The sequence below is a fragment of the Triturus cristatus genome, chromosome 3_1 (assembly GCF_964204655.1).
Source record: "Triturus cristatus chromosome 3_1, aTriCri1.1, whole genome shotgun sequence".
NCBI classification, from domain to species: Eukaryota; Metazoa; Chordata; class Amphibia; order Caudata; family Salamandridae; genus Triturus; species Triturus cristatus.
In genome coordinates, this window is record NC_140583.1 from 856,947,144 (window position 1) to 856,968,037 (window position 20,894).

The 20,894-nt window shown below is 44.3% G+C and overlaps 1 protein-coding gene across 3 annotated transcripts in view; it reads right to left on the bottom strand.

Annotated features, from left to right (window-relative positions):
• Window positions 1-20,894, bottom strand: part of RAPGEF4 (Rap guanine nucleotide exchange factor 4) — a 1,002,526-nt gene that overhangs the window by 613,686 nt on the left and 367,946 nt on the right. The window contains exon 1 of one of the 3 annotated variants that reach the window (XM_085645284.1): window positions 7,719-8,148. The exons of the other annotated variants lie outside the window; for them this stretch is intronic. Coding sequence (XP_085501410.1) covers window positions 7,719-7,721 — 3 coding nt within the window. The 5' untranslated portion in view covers window positions 7,722-8,148. Of the gene's footprint in view, window positions 1-7,718; window positions 8,149-20,894 lie in introns of those variants that run through there. 3 annotated transcript variants of the gene reach the window in all.

The window sequence follows — 20,894 nt, forward strand, 5'->3', positions numbered from 1 at the left end:
AAGGCCCCATGCCCACACCTTGGCCCACCGCTGTCCTATTCCGCGGATAAGCATTGCTTCTGACGTTTGTCCCTCAAGGTAAAGCAGCATATGGACCACATTTATGGTTCTTAAAAATGATAGGTTTCTATCTTCCCGATACTTTTTTCCAGCCAATAGCCACACAGCGGAAGTGAACAGAGGGAGTCAGATGACAAAAGGACTCTATCGTTGTCACGCCTGACCAAAGGGCATCTGAGAAATCGATAAGACAGTACCAAATACCGGGAAAGATTAGAAGTCTTTCTGATTACTGATCAGAGCTCATTGTACTGAATACAAAACTCAGTAGATCATTAACGCAAAATACAATATTTATTTAGAAATGTACTTAAAGAACTCAGATGGGTCTCCAACACAGCTGCATTGAAAGAAGGTGCAATATTGCCCAGGAAAACGAAACAAGACAGTGTCGTGCAATATGGAAAACCAAGGAAAATGTTAAGAACTGGTAGATAATATAAAAAACTGACAGATCTAAATATTAACTTTTCATGAGCATGGTGTGTCTTCAACACTAAGGTTGTCTTACTGCTTTTCTCTATCTCTTTGACCTTTATATTGCCTCTAAAAAAAATCATTTAAAAAGTACTAATTGTATTCTGCCTATCCTTGTTCAGTGGGGCTTTTAACTCGAGACCATTACTCATGAAACAGAAAGGACATGTAGGGAAGGATAATAATTCTAGAACGTTTTTCTAAAACTTGAATATAACTTAACTAATAACTAAATAACTAATATATACTTGAATACGCTTTCCTCCCACCCTTGCTGTGACTTCACAGCGTTGCTAGTAAATGGTGACATTATTACCTAACTCAGTGGTGCTCGTTCTATTAATTTCTGGAAATGCGAACAGTAGCTCCCACACGACCTTCAACGCTGAGGGCATCATTTACAAAAAACAAGCATTGGCATAGCCAATAGATCTCCCCTTTGGGCCGTTATAAGTGATTAGCTAGAACTATTTGTTTTCACAATGTTTGTACATTTTGCTATATTTTGATAGCATATTGCAGTAAAGCCAATAGGGACTGTCTAGAGGACTTAGAATGAGGAATTACCACTGGGACCAGCGAAGCAGCTAGCACCACTGCTTACAGGACTTAGAATGAGGAATTAACAAAGGAACCAGAGGAGCAGCTAGCAGCACTGTCTACAGGAGTAAGAATGAGGAATTACCAGCGGGACCAGAGTGGCAGCTAGCAGTACTTTCTAGAGGACTAAGAATGAGGAATTACCACTGGGACCAGAGAAGCAGCTGCAGCACTGTCTAGAGGACTAAAAATGAAGACTTACCATTGGGACCAGAGAAGCAGCTAGCACCACGGCCTAGAGGACTGAAAATGGGGAATTACCAACGGGGCCAGAGAAGCAGCTAGCAGCACTTTCTAGAGGAGTAAGAATGAAGAATTACCACTGGGACCAGAGTAGCAGCTAGTAGTACTGCCGAGAGGCCTTCGAATGAGGAATTAGTGATGGGACCAGAGAAGCAGCTAGCAGCACTGCCTAGAAGGCTTGAATGTGGAATTACTGATGGGTTCAGCGTAGCAGTTAGGACCACTGTCTAGAGGATTTAGAATCAGGAATTACCACTGGCACCAGAGAAGCAGCTAGCAGCACTGCCTAGAGGACTTAGAATGAGGAATTATCGAATGGACCAGAATAGCAGCTAGAAGCACAGTCTAAGGGACTTAGAATGTGGAATTACAGACGGGACCAGATTAGCATCTGGTAGCACTGTGTGGAAGACTTAGAATGAGGAATTGCCAACGGGACCAGATTAGCAGCTAGCACCACTCTCTGGAAGACTTAGAATGAGGAATTACCTATGGTACCAGAGACACAGCTGCAGCACTGCTAGAGGACTTAGAATGAGGAATTACCACTGGGACTAGAGAAGCAGCTAGCACCACTGCCTATAGGACTTAGGATGAGGAATTACTGATGGGACCAGAGAAGCAGCTAACAGCACTGTCTAGAGGAGTAAGAATGAGGAATTACCACTGGTACCAGAGAAGCAGCCCTATCTAGAGGAGTAAGAATGAGGATTTGCCACTGGTACCAGAGTAGCAGCTAGCAGCACTGTCTAGAGGATTTATAATGAGGAATTACCACTGGTACCAGAGTAGCAGCTAGCAGCACTGTCTAGAGGGCTTAGAAGGAGGAATTACTGACGGGACCAGAGAATCAGCTAGCAGCACTATCAAAAGGGGTAAGAATGAGGAATTGCCACTGGTACCAGAGTCGCAGCTAGCAGCGATGTATAAAAGACTTAGAATGAGGAATTACAAAGGGACCAGCGAAGCAGCTATCAGCACTGTCTAGAGGACTAGGAATGAGGAATTACCACTGGGGTCAGAGAAGCAGCTAGAGCACTGTCTAGAGGACTAAAAATGAGGACTTGCCACTGGAACCAGAGAAGCAGCTAGCACCACTGCGTAGAGGACTAGAAAGAGGAATTAACCTTTTCTGATTGAAAATATGAAATGAACTAAAAAGGCATGCCACCTTTAAGATACCAGCAAAACACCTTTTACCCTGTTATATTTTTATTAACACTATGGGATGGGTTGCATCTCACACAAACGCACAGAAAACAATGCTGTCAAAATTAACCTAATACAGCATGGAAATTCCCAAAGGTAACCTTAAAAGAAAGCACTCCTACATTGTAGCACAGGGAAAATGGTAGTAAGACAATTAGCTAACAGGCCTCATTTCTCCTATAAGGAAACAGTTCCCAAAGACAATAGATACATTAAATGAAAATCTACACTGTCTTTCTGATGGCAGTGAAGCACTTTCAAAACCTTCAGACGGACGTTAGAAAGAAAAGAAAAGCCACAATGATTTTCTTTATGCTGGAAACAACTAATTTTAAAAGGAAATATATAATGCTTGCTTTGTTGTTGGTGCCAGATACGGACACCCAAAAGAACACTAAGGCTGCAATGCCCAGACGGCAGGAGTGGCCATCACACGCTGTAACAGGAGGAAGCGTGAAGGTGCATGAACGTAGTGTGATGCCCAACAAAAATGTTCTCCAAGTGAAATTGCCGCGGAGGGAACTAAGCACACAAAGGAGGGACATTTTGAAAAATGCACCAATAAAAAGGAAGCATTTAAGGCAAGCATAACAAAGAACGAATGGCAATACATGGGCGTGCTTAAAGCCCATAGATGGAATACAGCATGTCTTGCAGGCAGCGCATATGCGCTGCCAAGGCTTGCCCTAACAAGGGTGCACGGGCCCCTCCCCAAGCCTTTAGGGCTCCATGGACCCCATAACCCATGGCTGCTTTATTAGGGAGAAGTGGCATGTAGTTATTCTCCCTTAGCCTCTACGGACCCAGGGGACCCTATCTCCCCAGGCTGAAATTCTTAATGTTAGGGGAGGAGAGCACATGGCCTCCCTCCTCACACCTTTATAGGCCCCGGGGAAACCAATCTCCCAGGGCTTTCTCTTTTAATGGCATTGTGGGGTTCGAATTAACAGAAAATGGGTGATAAATTCGAACTTGTTCTCAACCACGACCTCAAAATTATTGTCTTGTCAGGGGCTCTCAAAATCCTTAGGATGACACTGCAATCAGTATATTAGTTATCTGTAAATTATAATAAGGCTGTGTGATAATCAAGTACTTCAATGGACCAAGGATATTTGCCACCCCGCTCACTGTTGCAGTTTCGTTCTGCAGCTGCCTTCATTTACAGCAGCAGAAGACAGCCTATCAGTCCCTCTTTCATGTCCACATAGGTCATGGAAACAGAAGAAGAACAGTCAATAAATACAGTTATCTTTAACCAGTCAGTGTATTGGCAGCCCTTCTTCTATTTCCACAAGCCACAACAAAAGTATGAGAAGGCTTGTTGCGGACATCCTCTGATAGTATATTTGCTACTCCATGACTGCACAGCCGAACAGTGATACATAGGGGTAGTTCAGTGGCTCCGATGGTAGTGGTGCTGGAGCTGCAATGTGGACGGTAAGGCCTGCCTCCCTGCTTGCAGTCTCTTCTTTACAAATATACCACTGTCTCCACTCAGAGGCACTCTGTAGAGTGCACTTCAGTACACTGCACATCAATAAAACAGAAATCTGCTTCTAGAAGCCCTGTTTTGTCTAACCCAAACAATTAGCTGACTCGATCCCATATATTTTACCTAAGCCACAGTACCATGAATGGCTGCTTCTTGGTGCCACCTACATTCTGACTAGTCTTTCTTCCATTTTAATTCAAATAAAGAGCATGGTGAAGCAACAAATTCTCTTCAAGCCCCTCTGTACAGTCCATTTAGCCCTACATATAGCAACCCCTAGTTTTCTTTTCAGTCTGGTGGTTTCATATGTCCCCGAAAGACCTTTGGGATCAGGAGCTCTGAACTTGCTGGTAGTTGTCCGCTTCAGATACACCCGCTGTTGTGGCACACTATCCATGTCTGTGTCTTAAGCGTTGGAATGGTTCACTTCTCCATCTTTGCTCCACGTCTCATCAATTGCGATTTGGAAGAGGAATAAACACTCAACATTTTTGTAAGTCATGGTCCTCATTTCTCTTCTGGATGGCTTTGCCGCATGTTGCCACGTCGGAATCTTAGCACCAAGACAATCAAAAAGCAAAGCGTGTCCATTTCAACTTTGCGTTGGCATAGTAGTATGCACCGTGACAAATGCCCCTAAGCTTCATGTATGATGTTCAAAAAACCTTGACCATTGGTGCACTCATCTTTGTAAACAGTGCTGGGTGGCAACATGGAAATTCTTATTTATGTAAAGTATACTCAGTCTTGGCTAGTAAGCTTTGTAAAAAGGTGACCATCGAAAGTTCTTTCAGTTAAACTAATTATTAAAAATTTAATAATAAATCGAACTCCTTAGATGCATGAGGCTACCCTTAAAAGTCGTCGACAATAATCACCAAAGCAGTATGACATGACACAAATCGCAATTAAATCTGCACATAATCGTTGAAGGAATGGTCATAGGTTATCCCCACTATTATACTAAAAAACATATATAGCCATCGTTCAATTTCCACTCGAAGTGAATGTAATACATGCAGAGGGCCAATTACAGATGTTTATAAAAGGCACTGGTTGCAAGAACAGGTGTGCGAAAGCTGTAGCCGATTTGTGCACTGTCCAATGACTGGCAACATGTTCCAGAATGGACGCAGAAGTAATGGATTCTGTGGATAAGATGAATGGCGTGGGGGCACCCCTGGATTTTGTGGTCTAGGTATGAATAGCAAGGTCTTACTTGAGCACAGTAGTAGCACAGGAGCACCAAGAGAATGCAAGAAAATGAGGAGGAAGCACCATGCATGCTCATCACCCCGAAGAGAAGTGTGGAGAGGTTCGGACCACAACAAGGCTAAGTGGTCCACTCCATTCCCCTCTGGTGTCCCTTTAACTCATTGTCATGGCCGTACAGCCTCATCAGTGTTAGAGATCCAAGCGCTGCACATACTCATGCTGAGCAATCATCCACCCCTTCCATCCACACCCAACCTATGACAATAAATCAGCTGTTTTCACACGAAGACATTACTTTCTGAACTTCAACAACTGGAAAAGATGTTCAAAAATGTATTTTGAGGTGAAAAGATGTGCTTTAAGCCAGCATGTACGACCACCGACCTACCACATCCCATCACATAATCTGCAAACATGCCTGAGAGGCTGTTAAATCAATTTAATTGAGTTGTCAATGTTAATTTTTTATAGGAAACATCAATAATATTGTGCGTTTCTAAACAGACATAAATTGTATTTAAACCCTGAAATTCCATCATCTCTCACACAGCCCCACCCCCCACTTAACACAGACCTCAGAGGGCCCCCATGCAATGCTCGCCACTATTCTGGCAGCCTGCACTTATCTCATACTTAGAATTAGGCTCTACATCCAGCAATCCTCATTACCACACCCAGTACCCCCTCCTCGTGCATTTGAAACTATACAGTATCTCCCACTTTCAGTGCTGCATACATGGAAAGAATCCATGTGATTCTGAATTTTAAGAAAGCTCTGACAGTGTTGTCTTGTTTGAACGTGAGTCCCATACAATGCAACTTAGCTTGATCTAACAAAAAAGTAAGGTTCTTACAGGATCCTAGAGTTCTTATTGCCTGTTAATGGCTATTGCTTACTGACCATGATTTATGAAGTTTAGCTATTACACATTAAATAATTAAGAACTAGAACCATGAATCCCCATAATTTAACACTTTTGAAAAACATGTAGCACTGCTGATGCCTTAGGATGGTTTGACATGCTGCAGCTTGTGGGTTTCCAGTGTACCTTGCGATAAATGAGAGACCCTCCAGAAATGTCTAAGAGACATCCCTTAGCATCCATTTACACTGATGAGATGAGCCAGGACACATTTTGTGAAATAATGTAAATTGCCCAACATTGCAGCAGTAGCCTTAGGTTCATGACAAATGGGGCATGTACAGCTAGGACCCACTCTGCGCCAAGTCCTGTACTGAAATCCCATTAGTACCAGTTGTTTTTTTTTTGGGGGGGGGGGGTCTTTTGTCACAATCCTACAAACATTTAACAGCTTGTGTGGGCAATATAAGCAGTGACATAGATCATGTGTAAGATACTTTTAAGCCCTGCGTTCCCTTTCAATAGACAGAACCATGTTTGTAAAAGTAGAGCATGTTGCAGATTTGTACTGCCTCCTGCCTGTACTTTTTTGGAGAGAATTAAGCAAAGGGACTCCTGCCACATGTAGGAACCCTTCTCTGCTACCTGAGTAGTTGTTCCTCCACACTGAAGATGCATTTCAGTACCAAAGCAGAGGACTCCTAAAGCATGCAACACGAGTCTGCTGAAGCCCACAACATTAGCAACTTATTAAGAACAAGTTTAAATAATTAATCTGCAAGTAAGACAAATATCCATTAGAGAAGTGACCACCATATCTGATGGATGTACGTAAATGCAACAAAACACCTGCTTTTTATCTATAGTTATATATATAGGCAGACAGATAGCTAGATAGCTAGATAGATAGATAGATAGATAGATAGATAGATAGATAGATAGATAGATAGATAGATAGATAGATAGATAGATAGATAGATAGATAGATAGATAGATAGATAGATAGATAGATAGATAGATAATCCTACTTAAAACCATAAATATTGAGCAAAACAGCAAATCAGCTCGTGCCCTTAATACCATCAGTTTACTATTTAGGTCATCATCCATTCAACGTCATTGAAAGTAGTGAAAAAGGACATGAGGATCCCCTGTCACTCAAAGCCCAGCCCTCGGCCCTGAAGCAGCCTCGCCCATCCACTGGTCCGGCTCATCGCTACAGGACACTATTTACAAATGCAGACTCGGACAGCTTACTGTCAGAGATGGTCTCCGCGTGCACACAAAGGCCGACAGACTCGGTGGAGGAAATGCCCAGCAGCCCAAGAGACTAACAGAGTTCCTACAGTCAACATCGTCCCGTCAATCAAAAAACTGGGACAACATTCAACCTGACATCAGCAGACTGAAAACTGGAATTCTCTTTAAATGGCTTTCTAAATGTGATATTCAAATCTGCAATCAATGCTTATTGACTTAACGTGCGATCTAAGCTTGCAGATGCTTCGAGGGCGGTAAATAAATGCGCAATTTCTTTAAAGTTGATAACGACTTACCATCTGTCCTTCGTGCCATTGAACTGCTGTTGTGACGGTTACGGCGTAAGGCTTGCAACGAATAAAACCATTTTCCACCAACGAAGTACCATGTCAAAGCAGGTGATTTTTGTTCTCCAGGCTGGGCATGGAGTTTGCGTATGAAAGCGGCAGAGCTGAGCCAAGAGCCCCAAAATATCCCTGTTGCCCTTTAGACAGCTGCCAGAATCAAATGAGTCCCTATAGTTTACCACATGAACAATACACACAAAATAAACTCCAAAAAGGACAGCACATAATCGCGCGCTCCTCGTCTCTTAAAACAGATATACCCCTAGTTTCCATCCATTGAGATGTATGCAAAATATCAGTTGAAACTTGGTAGAGAAGAGAGTTTCCCTCCGCGCATCGGCAAAGCCTCCCCGACTGCACGCGCACACGGGCTGGGAAGGAGGGGCAGACACTTACACTGCTGCGCTGTCATAGGTCCAGCCCGACAAGCCACCCTAAGGGTACATTTCCGCTTCATCCACGCTCTGATGTTCTCGCGGCGGTGACTGCTCAGGCACATGGTCAAGTTGCAATCAGCTCCCCTCTCCGTGCGGCTCGAAAGCGGCGCTGATTTGCCTCGTCTCTCGCCGGCAGATTAGCAGTAATAATGTTTCTGCTCACATCGCCTTCAGCTCCGAGCGCGGCATTATCTTTGACATGGCGGTCCGAACTGCACAGCCAGCAAACGAAGCGCGGGCTTTCCTGCGTGCCCTCCTCCCTGCACGAGCCGCTTCCCACAGACATGGGTGGTAGCAGCGACTGCCAGTGTCCAGTGCTTCCTCTGTGCTAATGAGGGCTGCCGAGTGCCCATGCAGGGGCACGCGGCCCCGACTGGCAGCATTGGAACATTCCGAGCGTGTCTTCACAGTGAGGGGTTCGAAGGTTGTCTGCCCTGGGGCGCAGCTATCAATACTGCAGCAGGTGCAATAGCACCGGGGTCCGAGGGGCCCACTTTGCACCCCAATGATGACTGTAGTCATTGCCTAACCAATGGTAAGTCTATTGGATTTTGCTTACTTGCATTACAGCCCCTGGCATCGCTGCTACCCCACTGTGTCCGCAGGGACCCACCTGCCAACACTCACAGAATGTTTACCATCCTTATCTCCCCAAACTGCAGAAGACATTCTATATTTATAACAGTAAATGTTGGTTTAGAAAGGAGTTGGTTTACATGTGCACTTGTCTTCTAGGTCGTATGCTGCCACTTAGACAAAAGCAGATAGTCCGCTAATCTGCCAGGGGGTGGAGACCATGACATCCGCCCACCAGGAGGAGAACCGCCTACTCTGTTTAGCGATTCCTGCCTGCCTGGCAGAGATGTCTGTGCTGTAAAGAGAGCCACAACCAAAGCCGATCCCTTTATATCACTCATGGTTTGCCAAGCAGGTGCCAAGTTTAAAGTGCATGCCCGGTAAACTTTTTTGTTTGGAGAATATACAAACTCCTAAATTGGGTTTTCTCTGAACAATAAATAAATAGCATTGAGGTCCTGGCATGCAGGGACTTTTCTTCCAGCGCGTTTGGGCCACTTAACTTTTCCCCTGCCAGTTTCTGCCATGCCCACAGGAAAAATGAGTGTTGCTCACCCCACCATCAGCACTGCGGATTTACAGTGGTGGTCCCACATCGCCAACCTCTACGTGAGGACTCGAATATCCTGCAAAAGTCTTCAAAAGCTTATAATAGTTCATCCCATTCATGGATGCTACAAACTGACAATGTATTGAGAGTGACTTTCAGACAATACTGGTTTGACCACCATTACCAATCATAATGGGGCTTGTAGTTTCACTTCTCCAGTTATCAGTGTGGTCCTACAAGGCTCAGCATGCTTGGAACTCCTGATTGAAAACTGGACCACGGTCACCATCTCGGCCTGCTATCTATCGCCAGCTATGCCCTAGATTTAGGGTAATCTACTTGATGCGTGTAAAAGGTGTAAATTCACTTTGATTTGGTCGAGCGTGGTCAAGGCAGCAATTCATAGTGAAGATGTAAGCATACCACACCAACTGCATTGGTGGATGAATAAACTAAAGACACCTTTTTGGACTAGCCGTGCTGCTCCTACACTGTGCTACCAGATCCCTTATAAACAAGAAGGACCCAGACACCCAACTTACCTCCAATATTGGACATCCACCAACCTTCATTATCAAACATTAACACAACATATCATCATTTCAATCTCACCTACAAAAGCCATATTCAGATTAGCACATGCTAAACAGAATTCTCCCACAGCCATGTACACAACACAGCACTGAGGCTTTATTGTAGGCAAAGTACTGCACTATTAACAGCACTCTCACGCATCAATCCTGCAGCTAAAACTAATCTAAACATATCATACTCTTACATGCACAGCATCACATCATAAGACACCAAAGCAGATTGTGATGCATTATTGAATGTATTATTCTCCTACAAGCAATGGACAACCTGCACACTCCACAATCCAGATCGAAAAAGAAAAAATATTCGGCATACCGACCTATGCATGGAAGATACCACCAAAGACTTTTCTCCCTTTATTTACCATTATCGTGCACAAACCATTTCTACATTTAACATACTCTTTAATAACCACATGCAACCAGACGCCAACAAACAATACACACAAATCAAATGATGCCTTGCCTTTGAAAGCACTATGTATTTGCTCCTTGTTGCTAATTAGCCCAGAAGCCAGTACACCTGGAATGGAGCACCATTACTCTCGGGATGTTTATATATTTTTTCTCTGGCACCCAACACACCCATCACATTTTGCGAAGAAGGGCACAGGAGGACGGGTGTTTTTCAAAGCCTGAACCTGAGATGAGCACAAGGCAAAAAGGAAGTGGGACCATGGGGTTCAGTCGGGCAGAGGATAGACCTCTCGACATCTGGTTCACATTCTTGAACATGAAAGTGGTCAGACGATCCACCTTAGGGGGAGTCCCTTTGGATATTTACGTGTTAGAGGCTCTACAAGGCTACTATAATCTAATGCCATGCTGGGTACCATTTCACTGAACATTGTTTATGATAAAAGAGCCCCCTTATTATCTAATTTGTATGCCTTACCGAAGCATTTGCGCAAAATATTGGTTTCAAGTACAGAACTGTCTGTTCCCTGACCCATTACCAATCCTTCCGGTTCATCACTGGACAGCCGGACTCTGCTGCTGGAAGCCATGTGCCCTGAGAAGTAGTGCTTTGCAGCAGTATCATTTGGTCCCTTTAGTCAAGCGGGAAGGGGTATTCGCCATCTGAATTCAAAATGCCACAGCATGAAGACCAAAAAGTAGAGCTCCAAAAAGTTTTTAAGGGTTGTCTCAAAACACTGTACAAAAAACACAGAAAAGGACAAATGTTTCACCAACTGTTGGGTGCTAAGACAAGTACTACAACGTTGTTGTTTGGTGGCACTGGTGTACAGACAATAAACTATCTTGAGAAGAACATGTCAATCAACCGACAACTGGACAGCTTGGTTGCAATCATCTTCACTCTCATAACTCTGAAACTCTCTTAGCAAACTGAAAAGAACCAAGAGGGAGCGTGGGCTCCATTGGTCCGATGACCTTGAATATCGCTTATGACTCCAGCAACGCCACCCTTGACTTAGAGCATGTTCGTTATCACTGATGCTCTGTATCACAAGCACCAGCTGAGAAGATCCGAAGTCACTGAATCCGCTGCACACGGACTGTAACTGGCTCCCACTTCAAAGAACTTTGGTCTGGACAGTTGTCTACATGATCCAGCCATGAGAATCAGCTGCATTAATCAAAAGGACACACATCTTGCTTCCGCCACTCGCAGTGCCAACGCTCTACTGGTGCTTTTATTTCAGTTAAAGACTGTTGCAGTGGGTTCCCCTCACAGATCCTGTCCCAGGACAGTAGGTTGGCTTCAGACATTACCTGCACTCCTGCTCCTTCTTGAGTGAACTGAGCTCCACTTTTCTCTCTAGTACAAAATAAACTTTTCTCAGCATGTTCGCCCTATACAACATGCCGGTTCGGTTTCCATGGGGTCACTTGAAAATATTTTCAAAAATCTGTAAATGCCATAGACTTTAAGAGATGCCCTACATTAAAGCACCAATAAAGGAACAAAACAAGAAAACCCTCTAAAGGTTTTCTAATTGTATGCCTTTTATAGCAGGGACCTTATACTCTTTAACTGTATTGCAATATACCCAACCCCTCTTGCAGGGCTAAATGTTGACGCTGGCCAAGCTACAAAATGGCGAGCCAATGAGTACCATGGAAAGTCACTGGATGGCTGGATTAAGGGTCGATCGATGAGAAAGAGTGGTCCAGTTCAAAACTTAGAATGTGGTTTCAGGTGTTTGCCCAGGCACTACATTCCAATCACCGATGTGCTTCCTGAAAGTACCAACACATGGTGTTACATAACATTGAAACAAATAAAGACATGATAAGCTAACTGGGGTGGGAGGCAAAGCGTAGTCCAAAGGCAGCCAGCTGACGTGCAGCTGGAGGTTCAGGCTTCAAACTCCCCCACACAAAGGACTTGCGTCAGATCTCCACACCTCTGAAAAAATGACTAAGTCCCATTCTGAGTTGGAATCTATAACATTTTTAGAGAAAAACCTCAGAAGCTCCAGAGCACCAGCGGGACCAATCTGCTTCAGGTACCAGGACTCCGGATAATAGGGTTGGAATGCCTTGCTGTGGGCCCAGCTGGATTTGAAAGTCGTGAAAGCTCATTACAGTGCACTAAGCCTGAAACTTTTCTTAAGGTCCTATTCTGACATTGACTTCCTTGCACTGACTTACGGGGTAAGAAAGAGGTGCTGGAAATGCTACCTTGCCTCGCTGATCGTGGGACTGTGGGAGCGAAAAGAGACACTGAGGTTCTAGATCTCAACTAACACTGACACTAGACAAAGTCTGGAAGGTAAAACCTTTGCAAGGGCCACCTGCCAGACGCATTAAGTAAGGTTGCATCCACACTAGCCTCTCGGAAGAGCTAATCTCACTCTGATCAGTACTCTAACAAACTCTTCAAGGAGAAACTCCTTCAGAAATATACCAGTCTAATAGTTTCTGACAGGATAAGACCTGAAGGGCTTCTGTGAAAACATCATATCTTGAAGATAAAACAAAAAGCGACAGACCTTCCAGTACGCGCGACTTTCTGTGGCAGCTAATAAGTGCCAACACAGAGGTCACTGGGTGAATCCACCGGAGAGTAACACACTACATACAGCTTATGGCTGTTGTAGTATCGTGATATGGGGAACACTACACGTGGGGCTAGGCTGCACGTTTGGGGGTCATCAACAAGAGACACGCACACACTAGTAATGGGTACTGGGCCAAAGACCCCGAGCGGTCTTGACCCCTTTTATTTATGCCCTCGGGCGTGCCTGCCCTCGGGATGCGTGGGTGCGTGAGACGTGTGTGTGGACAGGCCGGGTGGCTCCTTCACTACATCTGTCATGACGTCAATCCAGAGGGTGACGGTCTTTTGATTCTCCCTCTCAATAGAATAAGTTCCTATCTGGAGTCCATCAGCCTAGCGGCCTGTGTTGCCCGGAAATGACGCAGCTGGTAAGGGTGGTGGACCAGCCTGCTTACATTGGGTGCTCGTTGCATTGGCCTTTTTCCGAGTCCGAAATCTACCAGATTTGTGTGCTCTACACTGAAGCTGGTAGGGGCTCCCAACACCGTGAACACTGGCTAGCCAGCCACTCAAAATGAGGATAGTTAGCATAGAGGAAGGCAGCGAGGTCACGGTATCACCCTACCCCGCATAAGGCCCTTATTTATTCTCCACTATTATTGATTGTGTTGTCGTTTGGCCTCTTACGCAATCATGGCATCAGACAGATTTTCTCTGGGATTGCCTCGATGCTGTGTCATGGAGACAGTCCAAGGCTTCCTTTAATGAAACCTTTGTAGTTTTGCGGGGCGTTTTGTTTCCTAAGTGTGGAAGCTCAACCCAAGCTCCTATGGACGCCGAGGGTTCTTGCCCCATCGCCTAACAGCTTCTTTCCCTGCAGCTATGTACTGTGCATGGCTTCCTGATATGCCAAATCGCTTTTGCTGCATATTCCAAGCCATCTGAATTGCTTTGGAAAAGCCCACATGGATGTTTCTCAAGGCCTCACCTAAGACACACGTTATTTAGGAATTTGATAGTGCAATAAATAAAGAAGCTGTACACTGTGCACGTTTTCTTGCTGTTAAGTTTTTGAGAAAATAGGGCAGCAACGCATTCGTGTAAAAATAAGGCATTTAATATTGCATTTTTGTAAGAACTATTAGAACAATACAGAGAATGACATCCTGGGAGAGGCGCCTGCAGTTATCACACCCTGTGTTTTCAAAGCATACCAGCACACTAAAGAACAACACTCGAAGATAAAACAGCATGGCCTCTGCCCATATGAGCCAGTATTACAGAATCCTACTGTCAGCCACCGGCTATTGTAAAATGGGCGCAGACATGTCTCAGATTCAAGCAAAGCCTGGTGTGTTTGCTCCATATTAAAGACGTATTATAATCTACAGGTTTATAAAATAGGATTATGTTCGAATTTACCCTTTTCTCTCCTACTGTCCTCCTCCAATTGATTCTTTGAAGAATTTTCTTTAACGTTAGTTTCAAAGAAATAGTTTTAAATAAGACTATATCTAGTGCTGTCAATATGAATTTGGGATGGGGTTATGGAACTTGCTTTGCTCCATCACTAGGCAGCACTGGGCATCATAAAACTGCCCGCGTCGCTGGTGCAGGCTCTTCGAGTTACCTGTCATGTCCATGGAGAGGTTGCATTATTTAAACAAGCAGGTTATTTTTCCCTATTTGAGCTTTCTTGATAAGTGAACTAGGTGCAGCTTCTATGATAAACCGGAAGTGTGGGATTATGATAGTGGACATCTAGTGCCAGTTGGATTACACTGAGGTTTAGGCACTCAGGCGGCATGATTTTGCGCTGGCTCTTATCTTATTGCTATGTGGTGGGTAATGGCCATTATCCTATTGCACTTTGAGCTTTCAAGATGTACGCTGCATCCTTCCTGCAATGCATAGATCTGGGTTTAACTAAATAACAAGCATTAGCCAAGCCAACAGAAAAACTCTTTAGCCCATTAGAGCAAGGTACACAGGAGGGATCCATGAGGAGAAGGAAAAGAGGGATATAGTTGTACAGTAGTCTGCAGGATAGTGCATTATTATTTGGGGTTGGACAAGTGTTCACGACAAAGGATTAGGCTACCACATGCTAGCTGTCAAGCAAATAAAATAACATGAAATAAACATGTCCTCAATCCTTTGTAACGTGACACAAAGCAGACAGGGTTAAATCAAAAGCATTGTGTAAAGTATTTAGGCAGTACATAAACAGTAGAAAAAGTCACAATAAATACAATAAAATAAAGAGAAACATTTTATAAGTAAAATAAGACCAAAACCACAAACAAACAATAGGAGGAACCGGAACATTAATTTTTAATTGATTAAAGTGAAAAAGGAGCAAGAAAAATAATGGTCACGTTAGACTAGGACAAGATGTCCTTTCAGGCCAACCACAAAGGAGCTCTGGTCGGACACATCATGTGGCTGGGTGTCAGTGAAAGTCTGGAAGGCATAAAGTTCTAAGTTCCACTTCAGAAAGAGACTTTATTACTTTCTTGAAGAAAAACGTCAACATTTCTGAGAAGAAAAATTCTCTCTTAGCTGAAATTTTATACGTCCTTACTCAGAATGGGATTTAGACCTTTTTTCACGGTGTGGAGATTTATGCATGGGGCAAAGCTGAAATCTAATCCAGTGCTGTTGCGCTGCTGGTCTTATACTGTTTCCAGGGGGTTCCTCTGAAGCTTTGTAGGAAAGGTTTCCAAAAGTTTCCAAACTTTCTTCTAGTACCCAACCAATCACAGGGATACACTTCGACGGCCCCCAGCAGTTTAGGGAAAGGCACTCAAAGACTCTCAGGGTGTAGGCATAGGCCAACAGTCCAGTCCAGTCGCCACAGGCTTCAGAGGAATGTCCTCATCAGTGTTTTGATGTTCTAGGAGCCACCCAGGGGTTCAGTATTATGATCCTTGGAGATCTTTCAGTCCTTGGATTTCAAGTGGAAGGAATCCAACCTCTTCAAGTCCTTCTCATGGTCACAGATGCCAAGCACAGCAGGTTCAGTCCCCCTAGCATTCTTTAAAAAATCCAGCAATTTTCTGTGGAAGGAAGTGTAAGGGTCAAGCTTTGTAGGGTTCACCAGCCTGTGGGTGGGGGACACCATAAGACACTTCTAGTGCCTCTCTGACCACTAAAGTAAATGTGCCCAGGCCTTGGCTTACCTACTTTTTCAGTAGATCCTGTTTGCCTTATTGCAAACAACCCCAACATGTAATGTCTCAGGGCAAATCCAAGATGGCCAAAGTCTTCAGCCACACTAAATGTGGGCAAGGAGAGCATAGGAGAAAGTGATATGAGAATTAATAGAGTCCTCCCACATCTGACACTAAAATCCAGTTTGAAGTAGGCCCTGCACACAAAACAAAAAATGAGATAGAAGTCTAGGAAGACAAAGTGGGTCCTTCAGTAACCAAACAGGGGATACACAAGAATTGTGATCTGGGCCTGTTTGATCTCTTTCAAAGTCACAAACGTTTCACATGTGACTCAGACAGGCTTGTCAGGCAGGATTTGACACTGCCATGCCATCAGGAGGGGCAACAGCCCCAGCTTTAATAATTCTGCTGAGCTTACATGGGTCATCCCTGCCCATTCAGATCGACCAGTCAATAAAAGGGATATATTGTGTGGCTTCTTGAAGGAATTTCACGCCATAATACAGGCAGGGCAGCAGCAGAACTAAGGCTAAGTAGCCAACAGTGGCTCAGGCAAGTAAGTATAACTTTTCTGAAAGTTATATTACCTAATTAGTTAGTTAATAATTAGTTAGAAAAAAATTGACTTGATTCTTGAGTTTTTTCTGTCACATCCCCTACTGGATAATTCAGAAATAGTAATTTAATCTGTTGTACCAGTATTTCCTGTAGGAACAGCTAAACCCAATACGCTGAGAATAGCCTCTGGTGATTATTTCTGTGTAGGTACATGTTAACATTAATTTAGGCATTTACCACTTCTAGGCACTACGAACCCAGGGTATGGGCAATATGGTAACTTTAGGGTTGTCATGTTAAGCACTTATAAAAGGATTTATAGGCCTGTAAAAAAGTTTATTTTTGTAGGTGTTTTTGTAAACATGAGAGTTTGCAGGCTGCAGTGGACCAGGCCTCAGTTGACGTCTGCGTCATGTTTTCAGGGTCATAAAGTGGATGGCCCAATATAGTGCTTCAGTCCACATATGACATTTAATTTTACATGCCATAGGTGTAATTGTACATGCTATATACAATGAACTTATAGTAAATTAAATATGTCGAATGGGAATTTGAACCAATTTGGACTTTGTTTTAGGGGTCCGATACACTGGCTAGCTTTGTCCCAGTGTTAGGGAGCAAAATTCGCAGCAGGTAAAAAAATGAAAAACAAATGGTGGCCATCCTAAAAAGGGGTCACTTCGAAGCTTAATCTATCAGACAGTTCAATGTGAGGACAAGAGTGGAGGTGGAAAAATTCATTCAAATAGCGAATAACATTAGGTGAAAGATGGATACTCCACTGTATCAAGCCAACATGTGATTTAAAAAGTCTCAGGCAAATGGGTGAAAGAGACAGATCAACAAAGGCAATGACTGGAAGGGGAGAACCCAAAGCCAACTCAATGTATATTGTTAGCAGCATACCTGTTTAACAGCTGCACTGTCAAAACCAACACCTAGAAAGAGAGTGTTGCTTTGTACTATATGTTCACTCACATTGGTGTTAGGATGATTCATGGTACTGTTTTCCATGCTTTCTCAATGATTTTCAAATTTTCCACTAAGATTTCAACAATAATGCACGCTCACTGAGGTCCTCCATATTTAAATGGGTTGAGTCCACTCAATGGGCTTCTGAGTCTGAGGGGGCACTCAAAATGTACCTCTCATTAGGAGAGTGGTCACGGTCATCTCTTACCTGTCTTTGTTGGAAGACCAGTGGTGACAGATTAGTATTTAGTCAAAAGAACTAGCCTTTTTTACGCGTTTCCACATGTAAGAGGTTCTGCCACTTTCCCTTAACTGGGTTTCTTACTTCCATGCATGTGCAATAGGAGTGAATAGGGTGTTTTCACAGTATGTATCTGAGAGTGTTCAAGTAGGAATCCATTTTGGTATCCCTATGTGTATGAGCCAAACGGTATTGGATAAATTCTCTGTTCATGGCTACCCAGGACCCTCCTGACCTGACAGCCCGACTGTTTCATCCAACTCCCTTTTTTGTAAGAGTCAGATAAAAAAATGGGAGAAGACTTAGATCCTTTCCTGTGAAGCATGTTTCCCTACTTCTGTTAGGACTCACTCAACCCCTCTTAGTCTTCCCGGAAAAACTGAATCTGTAAAGAGATGTCGCTTGTTGTTTGGACCGAATAAACATCAGTACCTGGACCTCTTCATACCAGATCTAGAAGGGCTTCCGTAGCAGCACCACAACCAGTCCTTGGTAGGAGGAGTTCCTGAATTTTAACAGTGCAAGTAAAAGTGCTGATCCCCGTGAACAGTTAAGTTAGTTCCTGAATCCATCACTAGACAAGGAATGAGCTGTGTACTTCTACAGTTGTGGAGAGCTGAGTTAAAGTGGCAGTGCCTGCAAGACTGTTGTCCGCTTGTCAGACTAGAACACGCACTCTGGAAACATAATTCTGCTAGAAGCACTGCTGGGTTGCCCCGTAAGGAGAGCCAATTATAACAGCAGCCTGACGGGTGGTGCTAAATAGTAGTGACTGAAGAACTAAGATTGTGTGTTGCACTTCTGACTGCGGGGCATTTGCTTGAAAACATGCTGTGTGAACTGTCAATATTGAAGTGAATGGTCAACAATCCAGTGAATGGTGTCGTGCTCACAAAGTCGGTCAGGTGTCCTGCTTGTAAAGTCTGAAGCTGATAACACACACACATGGGACCTTCATAGGTTCTAAAGTCAAGGGAAATTCTAGTGCTTACGGCATAAGTGCTACCTTAATCTGTGGGGTGAGGTCTTTGGCTAGGAAGGGGCAGGAGAGTTCTAGTTGCCTTTGTGTATCTTTCTTATCTGAATTCATGTACTTTTCATTTTTTCATTTTATAATAGAAAGCGAAGGCTAGGCGTTCAGTTATTGTAGGTATTGTTGTGCTTCATTTTCCTGCTCTCTGCAAATTTTTCCCTTCTTCTACTCCATTTGCCTTGCATACATTTTCCTCTTGTATGCCCATTTTCTCTCACTCTCTCCATTCTACCCTCCGTTGAACCACTTTCCATTGAGCTCGCTCTCTCATACACACTTTTCCTCGCATTGACTTTGGCGCTCTGCTTCTTTCAGCCTTGTTGTGCCCGCTTTCTCCTTTCACCCTGCTCTGCATTAACCCCTGTGGCCTTCTTTCTCCTTTCCTCTTTTTGCTCTTTCCTTTTTCAACTTTTGCGTGTTTCACACCTCCTTTTGCTGCCTTTTTGCAGTCGGTTTGCACTGCACTTACCTGCTGCTTCCTGCCTCCAACATCTGGCTGCCGGCTCTTGCCACGCTCAGCCTTGCCTATCACCCCAGCATCTCCTCCGCCCTCCTGGATCTTCTTAATGCCGGCAGCAGTGCGGATGTGTGCAGTGGATGAGCGGAGGGCATGCTAAAGGCAAGTCTGTCTAAATCTTGCACAGCCTGCCCACGCCCAGCACCACAACCCAAGTCCACCATCTACCCACTGCAGCCTGAGACGTTACTCTGTCGCAGCCCCTCACACCATAAACCCAAGACACCCATCCCAGCACCTCACCATGGCCTCCTCCACCAGCATCAAATGTGTTTTATCCTGTGCCATCTGCTTCCTCTCCTGCACTTTTCTGAGCCCACTCCTCCAGGTGCCCTCCCGCTCAAGACACACACAACCATACTTCTCAATTCACCACTACACACAACACACACTCGGCTTTGGCCTGCGCTTTCCTCAACACCCCTTCACTTGTCAAACACATCATCTAAGTCTGGGAACTTCTGCTTGACCTCTCCCTGGACCTACCCGTAATCACTGAGACCCATCTCAGCCCGTATTCTGCTCAAGATATCTCGGTAACCATTCCCTACAGCTTCAAGATAGTAAGACAGGACAGAACCAGCAAACCTAGAGGAGGAAATCCCATTATCCACATAAAAAACATCATCTGCGTCATCTCTTTAGCCAATCCCAGGCACTACAATGAGGACATGACCTTCAAGATCAGCAACTCTAGAAACATCATCCTACTCTCTCGACTGCCTGAACCCAGATCGAACTTTGGGGTCATCCTCGTAGACCTCATCACCCCACTGGTGCTCTCCTCCAGCTCTTTCACCCTCCTCAATGACCTTAACTTTCACCTCAAGGACCTCACCAGCACCAGCAACCTCGTGGAAGACCTGAATATAATGGGATTCACCCAATGAGTTTGCAAACCAACCCATGCAGTCAGACACCTCCGCGACCCTGTCTTTACCAATTTCACAGACATAACAGCAGGCAAACCAACCTCCCTAACCTGGACCGCCCACTCCCTCGTCTGCTTCAGCCTACACCAAGACCTCCCGACAAAACTGGAACAAGGTCGCTGAGAAAGTCTCGACCACAAAGCTCCTGTCCAAATGCCCTCCACATCACAATGAACGTACCCGCTCCATCTTGAACTTTAACACCAAGCTCACCTCCTACACAGATACACTGACCCTGCTCAAGGCCATCCCCATCACACAGACAAACCACATAGGAGGTGGTACATGGAAGTTTCCTGACTCTCCAAACGCCACAGCAATAGTTGGAATGCAGATGGAGAAATACTCACAATAACAACCACAGAGATATGTACAATCAGCCCTTCCGATTTACCACCAGTGAATTAGGACCGATAAGTGCTGAGCGGATTGCAAACATCTCCAACAATGCAAAAGAAATCTTCACCATAGTAAAAGAATTCACGTCACTACCACAAGCTCCATTACCATTACACTACCACAGGAACTTTGCACCCAGCAATCCCAATACTTCAGCAGCAAACTCACCACCA